The sequence below is a fragment of the Musca vetustissima genome, unplaced genomic scaffold, assembly GCF_032173495.1.
Source record: "Musca vetustissima isolate MV318-11 ecotype Yass unplaced genomic scaffold, APGP_CSIRO_Mvet_v1 utg29573, whole genome shotgun sequence".
Lineage (NCBI taxonomy): Eukaryota > Metazoa > Arthropoda > Insecta > Diptera > Muscidae > Musca > Musca vetustissima.
This window is the reverse complement of record NW_026872554.1, coordinates 1-13,382: the sequence shown is the minus strand read 5'-3', so window position 1 is coordinate 13,382 and position 13,382 is coordinate 1. Positions and strand designations below refer to the sequence as shown.

At 34.3% G+C, this 13,382-nt stretch overlaps 1 protein-coding gene across 1 annotated transcript; it reads right to left on the bottom strand.

Annotated features, from left to right (window-relative positions):
- Positions 1–5: 5 nt before the first annotated feature.
- LOC133328926 (putative uncharacterized protein DDB_G0282129) lies at positions 6–13,367 on the bottom strand (the record flags this gene model as incomplete). Its single annotated transcript, XM_061537468.1, has 5 exons — positions 13,250–13,367; positions 12,727–12,967; positions 12,439–12,599; positions 8,435–8,675; positions 6–864 (listed from the first exon to the last, which is right to left on the bottom strand). Coding segments are annotated over exons 1-5 (1,620 nt in total), but the record flags the coding sequence as incomplete, so codon positions are not given.
- Between the last annotated feature and the right edge of the window lie 15 nt (positions 13,368–13,382).

Sequence of the window (13,382 nt, the reverse complement as noted above, 5' to 3'; positions counted from 1 at the left end):
GTTGTATTGGCATAGGCACCCAGCCCCTGTTTCAATGCATTGCTGGCCACCAGCAATTGTTGTTGTTGCAATTGCTGCTGTTGTTGTTGCTGTTGCCTTTGACTTTGTGATTGCATGCTGTTCGTATTAAAAGGATTTAAACGTGTCGGCTGCAATGGCTCATTGTTCATCAAATCAAAACGATTCTCGGTAATGTTGATTTTATTGCCAGTCGCCGTCGTATTTGACGTCGAGGATGCCAACGTCGATGAGGATGTTGTGGATTTTTTCTGTGACGATGAGCCCGTTACTGACTTGGATGGTGAGGCCGACAAAATGGCCGTGGATGCTGTACTGGCTGTCATTTTATCGGGGAATGTCGATAACAGATTGTTGCCAAAGGCATTGTTATCCATACCCATTATACTGCCGCCACCTCCGCCGCCGTAATGATTGCTAGGTGGTGCTGAATAGAGACTGGATGTAATACTGCCCATGGTCGAACGATAATCATCGTTGTTGTTCGAGCGCATTGTTGATGAGGACAATAATTTTTGTTCATTTCCCCGGTCTCGAAGTCCATCTAAAATATCACCTGATGCCCGGTCGCCTTGGTTCGTTTTAATCGAGGATGTGGCTGTGTTCGTTCCGTTTCCACGATTTTGATATAATTTGGCATTTGCCACAAGATTTGTTGTTGCATAGGCACCACAACTATCATAGAGAGATTGTTGTTGCTGCTGTTGCTGCTGATAGGCCTTATTGTTGGCAAGTAGTTGCTGCTGCTGTTGTTGCAATAACGTTGCATGTGCACTTCCGCCATTTGGTGTTTTAAATGTTGAACATGCAACTTCAGCATAATCCGGCATATTTAGTGGTGTAAGTCTGGAAAATACAAAAACGAAAATTCATTGAAATCAGTTACCAAGAAAAAAACCAACAACGACAACGAAACTCAAAAATGTAATTCGTAATATCAACATCGAATGGATGACTGACTGACTGAAATATGCATGCAATGCAATTTTAATGTGAAAAGGGAAGGGAAACGTTTTATGTTCTTCGTTTTTGTTTTTTTTTATCCTTCTCTTTATTTTACTCAAATATTATTTCATGTTCATTCATGTTCTCTGGAAGTCAATATATACACAATAATGAGTGGTTGTTAGCCAAGTTGGTCCTCAACCTCCACCTTCCTTCTTCGAATTGGATATGTTGTCGCATTAACAATTTTGTCGAATAGGAAAAAAATAGATTGCGTGAAACATGTACTAACGATGTACTAATTGCAGTAGATTGATTACCTAGTTCCGTACAAGATTATATGACATGGAATATGATAAGGAAATACAAATAATAATAATAGAAAGGATATGACCAGGGGTCGACACTCCACCAGTTTATTTTTTTTTTTAATGAAATAGGAAAATTAATTTGCAGGACAGAAAACGATTACTGAACACACAGACAAACATTTATACGATTGAGGAAATAACCAGTCAAATAAATACAAACATACAAATATGGTTGCAACATTATCTGAAATGTACTTCTATAACCCGAACTTTGATTGGACAGTATCTGAGAGTTATACCGCAGAAACAAATAACTAATGTTGAATAAAAAGACGAAAGGTGGAAACATAAACCTGCCAAAAAAGTTCAGATTTAAAAACCAGTAAGAAAAGTAGTAAAGTCGGACTGGGCCGACTATATGATACCCTTCACCACTTTGGGATATCGTTACATAAAATGCAAAAAGGCGTAACTAACAAAAAATTGAAAATTGACTTTTTGAATAAATATTGTGAATGTCAATAAACTACATGTCAAAGCCTCCGAAGAATAGTATGCTAAGTCTGAAATCTATATCTGACCCGATTTCAGGGAAACATGCCAGAGACTAATTTATATAACATCAGTACCGATTGACACAAATCGGCCTAGCTATGGATCTTTTCACGAAGCTTAGCAACATCATTCGAAAGATATATATGGTCTTTGGTGTACCAATTACCTTAAATCGGACGAAAATACATATTGTAGCTATATCTAAATCTGAACCGATTTTTACGAAACTTGGCAGACACCATTCTCGATCTTATTCATATCTCTGTGCCAAATTTCGTGCACATCAAAAGATTTCAAGGGACTTTAGTGGACTATTTACCTAAAATCGGGCGAAGCTATATATGGGAGCTATATCTAAATCTGAACCGATTTTCATGAAACTTTGCACACATCATTCTATACTTAATTTAGTACGCTATGCCAAATTTCATGCAAATCGAAAGATATATAGGGACTTTGGTACCCAATTAACCTTAAATCGGACGAAGATATATATGGGAGCTATATCTAAATCTGAACCGATTTTCACGAAACTTGGCAAACATCATTCTAGAATTTATTCATTACGCTGTGCCAAATTTCGTGCTAATCAAAAAATATATAGGTACTTTTGTACACAACTAACCTTAAATCGGACGAAGATATACATGGGAGCTATATCTAAATCTGAACCGATTTTCACGAAACTTTGCACACATCATTTTAGACTTAATTCAGTACGCTATGCCAATTTCGTGCAAATAGAAAGCGATATAGGGACTTTTGTACACAATTAACCTTAAATCGGACGAAGATATACATGGGAGCTATATCTAAATTTTAACCGATTTCCACGAAACTTAGCACATATCATTTTAGACCTTATCCATTACGCTGTGCCAAATTTCGGGCAAATCGAAAGATATATTGGGACTTTAGTGGACTATTTACCTAAAATCGGTCGAAACTATATATGGGAGCTATATCTAAATCTGAACCGATTTTCACGAAACTTTGCACACATCATTTTAGACTTAATTCAGTACGCTATGCCAAATTTCATGCAAATCGAAAGATATATAGGGACTTTGTAACACCATTTACCTTAAATCGGACGAAAATATATATGGGAGCTATATCTAAATCTTAACCGATTTTTCCCAATTTCCCAATTTGTTTACAATTTAACATGGACAGACGGACGGTGGGCGGACATGCATAAATCGACTCAGAAAGTGATTCTATGCATATTCTCTAAAGGAACCATGGGTCTATCTCGATTATTTTTGCCTGTTACAAACATATGCACAAAGACATAATACCCTGTACCACAGTGTGGTGAAGGGTATAAAAATACCATATTCTTCCATATTAATTATTCTTCTTTCTATTTTCTTCATGTTACCTATCACTGTGGTGATATAATTTACTTTTTTATTTCTTTATTTCAAAATACTTCAACTAAAATATTTTCCTAAATCATTCCTTTAACACAAACAATTCATAATAGCATCACTGCGTTTTTCAACTCAATTAAATAAAATGAAAACCCCACAAAAACCAAAAAGGATATCAAGAAAAGCAATTATCTTACAAAAAAAAAAAAAAAAACATTTTTCACAATTCTCTACTAAATTCAACCCAAAAAGAACCTGAACCTGAACACAACCCCAAAGATAGAAAATATGCTCAACAAAACTGAACTAATTAAAAACCACTTAAGTTATAACTCGACAAAAATACTCCAAAGAAATATCAGAGGAAGAAGAACATCTTAAGTAAGTTTAGACTGCCACACTTCTACCGCACATAGATACACAGACTCCTTCAGGTAAATTCATTTTTCTAAAATGAATAAATGTTGTTTTGACTCCTCAACGTAGAAAAAAAGAAGAGAAGATAGGAGAAAACTCAGAATATGATACTTAATTAAGAAAATTATGTTAAAAAATGTTTCAACAATTTTTGTTTTCGGTTAAAAGGTGTAGGTGGTTTTAAATGTCTATGGGCATTTCTTTTTTTTCGGTTTGTCTGTATGGTAAAGCTGGGTAAATGGAACAAGTGTTAGGAATAGTATAATTTTGAGGCTAGAATACCTGAGCATGAAATTGTATTTCAACGAAGAAAAATTGAATTAAAATTTAATTTATTATAAAATGTGTAGGCTTTATGTGTGTCAAACCTTGGACAAAAAATGCAATTTGTGATGAGAAATCAAAAATTATACCTATTACGAAGGGTGGTTTCCTTTAAGATATGACCACTGGCATTCTAAGGTAAGGGGGGGGGGGGTAAGAAAAAATCGAACTAGGAAAACAAATGTTGCCCCAACAATGTCATGTCCATTTAATATTGGGGTATGTTAAGCTGGGGATGTTATGCTAAATAACAAAAACTAATTACAACGTTTTTTAATACTACGTAACAATAAGGAAGAATTGTTTTGACCGGAAAAATTGTAACACATTGCAAAGTACGTAATACCGATAGATATATTTTTTAAATATTTAAAAAGAAAATAAATTGTTTGTAGCTTTAAATAAATAATATTGTATGACATTAAATAATAGGCGGCCGTTCGATTTGCCCATGCCTTCATAGACTGGTTCAATCATATAACAAGGTATACACGAATAAACTGCATGGAGGCGAAGTTTCTTTCTGAGGGTAAATAATTCCAACTTATGTACAAAAAACTGAAATGGTTTTAATTGGGCGAGACCGAGGGACTTTGACTTGCATACGGACAAAACTTAGATACTTCTTTCCACAAGAAAAACAAAAATATGACAGTAGAGTAACTTCTGGTAATGTGGACCATGCGTCAAATGTGGACCACCCCCCATATCTAAGAAAATGCTTGAAATATGCCAATGCCGCCTTGATAAATGTTTTCCTAATTAGTGAAAACAAACATCAAACTTGGTTTTTAATAAATAATTACAATGTTGAAAATTTAGTAGGTGAAAATGTAGCTCTGATTGTAAAAGTGTGATTTGAAAATTTTTTAGCACTATAGTCGAACGATTTTGTAAAATAGTCGAACATTTTGTTTTTCTCGAAAATAAAGAGGTTATGTGGTTTTCTTGTTTTCTTTAACAAAAATACACGTTTATCTGTAATTACTTTCGGTTATTTTTAAATTTTTATTCATTTTTGAAGACGATAATTATTTTTAAATAAAAATATTCAATGTCGGGTAATGTGGACCACTATAAAAAAGTGGGACATTTTCATGAGGACGAGTTCGAAACAAGGGCGCATTTAATATGCGAGGAGGTATTCTATCCTCTGAAAACTCGATATCCGAAATTATAGGTGCCTCGGTTGGATAATGAAGCAAGGACCTTCAAAATACCGCAAATGGGGCGGTACCCTCAAATGAGGGCTATTCCAAAACATAAACACATAGTATATTTTTGCATTCATTGTTACCCAAGAGTGCAATAAATTGGAATTTATCACAATTAATCCACAACCTACCTTTAACTTACTGATCCTCATTACCCACACATACTGGTCCACATTACCCGCCAAGTTATTTTTATTTGCAGTTTAGAGCTTTTTGAAATATAATGCAATAACATTTTTATGGACAAATATATATAATTTTTGACCTGGAATATAATTAGCCAACAAATCTACCATGCTGTGAAAACAATTTGTTTTTATTTTTTACCGTTGTTACGCCCACAATATCAAAAAAATAAAATGGTGGTCCACATTACCCGAAGTTACTCTATGAACAATCCGTCTTCCAAAAAAAAAAAAAAAAAAAAAAAAAAAAAAAAAAAAAAAAAAAAAACCTAGATATCTGGGAATCATGCCAGATAGAAAAACACCATAAAGCAAAAGGTAGCCAAGATCCACATGAGTCGTATAAAACTCAAATACTGGAGAAAGACTCTTAGGTTAACATAACACCATTACAAATGACCTCTACATATATGAATCTCGGCTAGAAGGAAGGATGCTATTGGGACTCTTTGCAAAAAAAGGAACTAAATTTATAAAATGCTGTTGTTGTTTCCGATCACTGGAACATTCGAATCTATAAATTAGTAAAATGGCGGACCTTTGTGGAAAGTGGACTCTTTTCTACACAAAAACCAAGCTTAAATATGGAGAAGATCTTCACCGATTTGATGTATCCTTTTTTCAACCGTGGTAGCCCGATACTCCACATTATTGTGTGTTTTGTAAATATAATGTGGAGTATATACGTTTGCAACTGAATAGACTCAAATTGTGATATTGTTTTCTACCAAAAAATTACCAGGATTGGTTCATGTTTTGGTATAGTCCCCACGTAACGGAATCCTAAATTTGCTGTATTTTGAGGAATCCATTAACGTTTCTAATTTTAAACCAACAAAAACCAGTGAGCGGAGCAGTATAGTCGGACGGGGCCGACCATATGATACCGTACACAACTTCCATGGAAATCTAACTTTCGGTGGTTCTGTATTATGAGCTTGGGTAATATTTCAGTACAGATTCCCTTCGCCGTGAGTTGTGTTGTGATGTTCGGCTTTCAATTGTGGCCTACAGATCAACTCGAAACAAACACAAAAAAAGTTTTCGGTCGAATTCATCCCAATATTATTATCTGGTCATCACCGAAAATTATAGACGTTGTCCTTGACCATACCTGGATCCTCGTGGCAAATTTTAAAGCGATCAGCGCTATATATCCGCCCTCCTGTAAATATTTAAGCACCTCTAAATATTTAACTGTAACTCCCACATCCGAGTACATACGACAATATAATTGGTATCAACTTCTCGGGTCTATGTCCTGTCATTTTTCACATAAAAGAATGGGTCCATTTGACCCGCAAATCGCGATGTTTGAGCCATAATTGCGACTAGAAAATCTGACAATAATAAAGTTTTTGGTCCATTTCATCACCAAAATATTAACCGATCTCTACCAAAAACAATAGGGGTCTTGACTGGCCAGAACCCATCCTACATGAAAAATTTCGTAAAGATTGGTTCAGAACTGTGGCCTGTATCGTATTTACAAATTGTAATGGACTGACGGACGCACGGACACATATGTCTAAATCGACTCAGCTAGTCGAGATATGACGATCGGAATACTTAAATGTGGGTCTAGGACCAATATTTCGCGGCGTTACAAACTCTTGGGGCTGCATAAAGATATAATTTGTAAACACGATACAGGCCACAGTTATGGACCAATCTTCACGAAATTGTGCATGTAGGATGGGTTCTGGCCAATGAAGACCCCTATTGTTTTTGGAAAAGATCGGTTAATATTTAGGGGATGAAATGGACCAAATACTAAATTTTTGTCGGTTTTTCTGGTCGCTCCAGAGGCCGCAATTATGGCCCAAATACGGCCCAAATACGAAATTTTGCATGGAGAAGGGGATCGGGCCAGAGAATAAGCATGCATGTTTTGATAAAGATCGGCCAATATTTAGCGGGTCAAATGGACACTGACTTTTGTGTGAAAAATGGCAAAATTTGTATTCTATGGCATATATATTTACTCCTGGAGGATGTAGACCCCAGGAGTTGATAGCATATCCAAGAGGAGTGGTTGGCCTTTAAATTGATACCAAATATAGTGATGTATCTACTCAGATGTGGGAGTTACAGTCAAATATTTACAGGTGCTTACGTATTCAGATATTATTTAGTAACCCATTACCACATTAGAGGGAGAAATATCGCGCTGATGGCTTTGAAATTTTTCATGAAGTTCCAGTTATAGTCAAGAACAACGTCTACAATTTTCGGTGATGATCAGGATACAATTTTGGGATGAAATGGACGGAAAACATACTTATTTGTGTGTTTTCGAGTAGAGTATAATCCGAAAATCACAACACAACCCACCGTGAAGGTAATCTGGACAAGTAATTAGAAGGACTGTACTGAATATTCGAAAAAATTAAGAAAGAGGTGTTGTTGACCTCTAATCGGACAACAGGGGGCAAATATCACGAAATACTACTCAGACTCAGAATAAACATCCTCAGAAAGTTAGAGTTCGTGGTAGTTGTGTAGGGTATCGTATGGTCGGCCCCGTCCGACTATACTGCTCCGCTCACTGGTTTTTAGTTCAGTTCTTCATTGAATATCTAATGAAAATCAATATTTCATTATCCACATAGCGATTTTTCGAATACTCCTTCTTTTAATGGTTATGTCAAATCCCTACTCAGCACGGAACTCTTCAATTAAATATTCCAAAGGAGAAAACTCATGATAATTTCCAATTTATCTATCATTACGTTTACGTGCTCTGTGCTATGGCAAGAAAAAAAATCCCATAAATAATCCATGGACTTATGCTATGCGACTATACCATGCCATACCACCTCAAGTGGGGAAACGACGTTATTATTAATTTCGACAATATGTATATTTTTTTTACAAGCATTTTTGTTTATCACGTAAATGCTTAAGTTTATGTTCATAGAGGTGTGGATGGAGAGTTCGCATTAAACCCTTTTTGCTATACAGAAAAAAACGAAGAGGAAATGTTTTGAGATTTGCAAAGCTTGGCGGAAATCATATCCTAATATATGTGTTTAGGTGGGTGTGTGTGTGCTTGTGTTTGAAGAAGAAAAAAAGTGAAAAATGCTTACCTTTCATAATCCGGCAATGGCATGTTAGGCTGATTTTGTTGCTGTTGTTGTTGATGATTGTTGTGGTGGGACTGTGATGTGGCCTGTCCCGTAACTTGTGCGTAATCTGGCAATTGCTCCTTTGTTGTACTGCTGCTGTTGTTGGCCTGACGCCAAACACCGCCTGTTGGGTCGATCCAAACACCATTGGCATTTAAGGGTAATGTGGGGAATTTCCTTACGGCACCGATTGCGTGATTTCCTAAAATGAAAAAGAGAAAATTGTAGTAATCAGAAAATACTGGGCGTTAGGAAGGTTAATGTAAAGAAATGCAAAACAATATTCGGAATTTCTATTTTAATAAAAACATATTTCATTTCTATTGTTCGGTCTTATCACACAGCGTTGAAACCTTTGTAGTTTATTGTTTTATTTCCAGTTGAGTTGTTTTTTTTTTTTGTTCTAATATTTTATTACAAATTGCTAACTCGTTTCTCTCTCTCCTCGCTTGGTTTCGGAAATAAACAATTTATTAGAATGTTTGTCATTCGGTGTGGTGTGGCTTGGTTTTTGTTTACCTTTATCGACTTATCTCTCTATTTTGGGGTTGTAAACAACAAGCTTTTGTGTGCAAATTAAGTTTGTAGTTTATTGCTTAATTTTATTTTAGGCAATTTATATAAAATTTTGACAAATTTGTATTTTTTATGTCCCGACAATTATTTATCTGATTGTGTTTTGGTAGGCGTCTTAATTGCTTAGATACATATTAAGTGGTCTTTCTGTTTATGACATTGTTATTGTGATTAAAATTATTTATATTTTTATGCGCCACTAAATACTGATAATCTCTATGACCCATTTTCGTTTTAAGTATTCTTAAGGATGAGGAATTTCATGTGGGTCCTATAAAAATAAAGTAATCGGCAGTATATTAAACGAAGACTTCATATAGTATTTTTAAAGTATATGTCCGCACGATGGGTATCAGATCATCTTACCATCAATGATCAATATTGGTAAAATTTTGGATTTGTGGTACCTCACAAATGTCGGTAATTTGGGCAGTTTGAATACGCCTTTCAATATTGGCCCACGTTTCCCCTATTCTCAGGACTTGATCCACTTTTTTCAGCCGAATTAGTTCAAATTTTAAATGTTTGGTTCACATTGGCTCTCTCCCTCTGTTTTTCAACCGGGTGGTCCTCCAATTTGAAATTTTGGATTCTCATTTCTTTGGGTTCTCTCACTTATTGCCCAAAATTATGAATATCGGTCGATCTTTGCATATAAACCTCATAAAAGCTTCCACGAAGTGGATTTAATATTTTCAAAATAAGTCAATCGTTAAACATATCTCCACGCTAAGATCACATGTTCGTTTCGGTATGTTCAAGATCTTGTATCAAATTTTGAACCTGAGAATCTGTAATTAAGTATATAGTTTTCTTCGAGCCAAAATTTACCATGACATATCACCCATTTAAAAGTTCCGACCGTATTTTTATTAACCAGCTCTTGGGGAGTTCTAAAAAGTTCATTTTATGATTTTTAGAAGAAGTGAATTTTTGGAAAGATCTAATAAGAATATAAAGCATGAGTATTTTAAGATTTTCCTGGGATGTTCAATATATAAAAAAGGATTTTTAAAGTTCCAACAAGAATATTTTTCATGATTTTTTATGAGAATTCAAAAATAATGTAGGCCTATATATTGTTTAAAATTGTTCGGATATCCCAATAAAAATATAATTTAGCATAGATTTTTTGAAGATTTTTTAGGGAACTCAACAAGAATGTAAAGCGTTGGCTTTTTACAGATTTTTGGAAGATCCAAAAGAATTTTAGACGAAAATAACCATGGATTTTAAAGTTTTGTTTGAGGATCCAATAAGCTAGAGTTTTATATTTCTTTGAAGTATCCAATAAAATTTTTAAGCTTGGATTTTTTTTAAGATTATCTTCGAAACCCGAATAAAAACAATGAAGATTATTTTGAAGACCCAATTAGAATATTAAGCGTGGCATTCGTAAAGACTTTTTTGGAGGACCCGATAAGAATATTAAGTTTGGATTTTTTTTGGAAGGGCCAATAAAAATATTAAGCAAGGATTTTTAAAGATTTTTGTGGAAGAACCAATAAGAATATTAAGCGTGGATTCTTAGAGATTTTCTTCGAATACCCAATAAGAATATGAAGTGTGGATTTTTAAAGATTTTCTTCCAAGACCCAATAAGAATATGAAGCGTGGATTTTTAAAGATTTTCTTCGAAGACCCAAAAGGAAAATGAAGAGTGGATTTTTAAAGATTTTCTTCGAAAACCCAATAAGAATATGAAGCGGGGATTTTTAAAGCTTTTCTTCGAAGACCCAATAAGAATATGAAGAGTGAATTTTTAAAGATTTTCTTCCAAGACCCAATAAGAATATGAAGCGTGGATTTTTAAAGATTTTCTTCGAAGACCCAATAAGAATATGAAGCGTGGATTTTTAAAAATTTTCTTCAAAGACCCAATAAGAATATGAAGAGTGAATTTTTAAAGATTTTCTTCGAAGACCCAATAAGAATATGAAGCTTGGATTTTTAACGATTTTCTTCGAAGACCCAATATGAATATTACCAAATTTTATTCGAAGATCCAATTAGAATATTAAGCATGGATATTTTCGAAGGCCCAATAAGAATATTAAGCATAGAATATTAAGCATAGATTTTTAAAGAATTTATTCGAAGACTCAATAAGAATATTAAGCGTGCATTTCTTGAAAGGCCCAATAAAAATATTGAGCGTGTTTTTTTGAAGAACCAATAAAATATTAAGCGTGCATTTCTTGAAAAACCCAATAGGAATAGTTTTTAATTGTTTGCTGAACACTATAAGAATTGGACCATTTTAATTTTGGGCGTATTTAAGACTTTTTTGAGGTTGTTATTAGGACTAAAGGCTAGTAGTTTTTATTTATTTTTTTTTAATTACCACAACCGTAATATTCCTGAATTTTTCATATATGTTTGTCAATACCTATTATGTATGGACTTGGAAATATTTTCGTCAGCACCTTATTTAAAAATCTTGTTCAAGAGCTTATAAGGTGTGTATTTATAAAGATTTTTTTGAGGGACCCTAAAGGATTTTTTTAAATATTTTTGTTGGAACCTTACAAGGGCATCAGGCGTAAATTGTTTTTAAAGATTTTTTGAGGGGGCCCTAAAGTATTTTTTTAAATATTTTTGTTGGAACCTTACAAAGGCATCAGGCGTAATTTTTTTAAATATTTTTGTTGGGACCTTATAACGACATTATCCGTAGATTTTTAAAATATTTTTGTTGGAACCTTATAAGGAGATTAGGCGTATATTTTTTAAAAAATATCTGTTGAAACCTTATAAGTACATTGTGCGTAGATTTTTAAATATATTTGTTTAAACCTAAAACGGGCATAGGCGTAGATTTGTTTAATATTTTCGTTGAAAATTTAAACGGATATAGTCTGTAGATTTTTAAAATATTGGTCACATCTTTCTACTTTTTCAGAACTAATGTTTGCCAAAATATCCCCATTTTTTTCTATTTTGTATTTTCAAATGTTTCTCTTTTATAATTGTATGTGTGAGCAATTTGACACACACCGACAGCCCATGGGACCTATTTTGGGCACTGCTGCCATAAAGTGACATTAGGCGTATATTTTTGAAATATTTTTGCAAGACCATAAAAGAACATTAGGTGTGTATTTTTTTAAAATTTTTCATATTTTTGTTTGCAGAACTATAAAAGGATATTAGAAGTAGGTTCTTTCAAATATTTTGGCAGGATCGTGTAAGGATTAGTCATGTTTTTTTATGTTTTGCAGGGTATTAAAAAGGCGCATACTTTTAAAATACAGTTGGCAAAAATATTTGGTGAGGATTTCATTAAAGTTTATCCACTTCACATAATTTTCCTTCCTAGTAACTTTTATGTTAACTTTTAATTAATTAATTAATATTCATAAATTTTTTTGTTTGTTTTTATAACTTACCATGTAAACTCCCCAACGATGTTTGTTTGATGAACTGATATCGTTTAAATAACACCAATGCACCAAATAGAAAAACTATAATAGCGATTATGGAGCCCAGTAAAACGATAAACCACGTCTGCGTTAAAAAATCATCGGCAATATCACGATTGATGGGATATCTAAAAAAGTAGCAAAATAAAAACAAAGAAAACAGGTGGGGGAACATTTCATTAATACTCAACACTTCGACAATTGAAATGCATTAAAATCTTCTACAGCCAACAAACTATGCCGACAACCACCTACCTTGTATAGCCTGTATCCAATGATTGTGTTCTAGGATCCATACGCAATACAGCCGGCTTACTGAATGGACCCACACCGACACGAGTGGCCGCCGCAACGGCAATGTAATAGGTAACACCGGTAGTCAGATTGGCCAGCAGCAATGTTGGTGAACTGGCATCAATTGTCATATTTTTATAGATGCGTGTTGTATTGTGAGCATCAAGTCCTTTGACAATTACATTGTAGTTGGTAAGGATGCCTGTGAAATTAAAACGAATGAAAAAGGGGAAGAGACGGAAAGAGAGACAGTGAGTGAGTGCGAACAAAAATGAAAGGAAAAATTGCCGGCTTATTTCAGGCTGTTATGGCGAATGATGAAGGATGAATAGGATAGGGATTGGACATGGACGTTATTGTGATGGTGGTGATGATGATTAAGTAGAGCTCATTTGCTTGCTGAATGTTTGCTTTTGTGCTGTGTTGTGTTGTTGTCACGTTAGCGCAATCATCAGGAGAGCACTATTTCATCTTTAATCCTTACCATTGCGAGTCTTGTTGGGATACGGTGGCTGCCATTTCAAAAAGACAGAGGTGCGATTGAATTGTATAGCTTCCATGCCATGTGGTGGCGATTCGGGAACTGTAATGAAAAATGGCATAATAAATGGAATTGT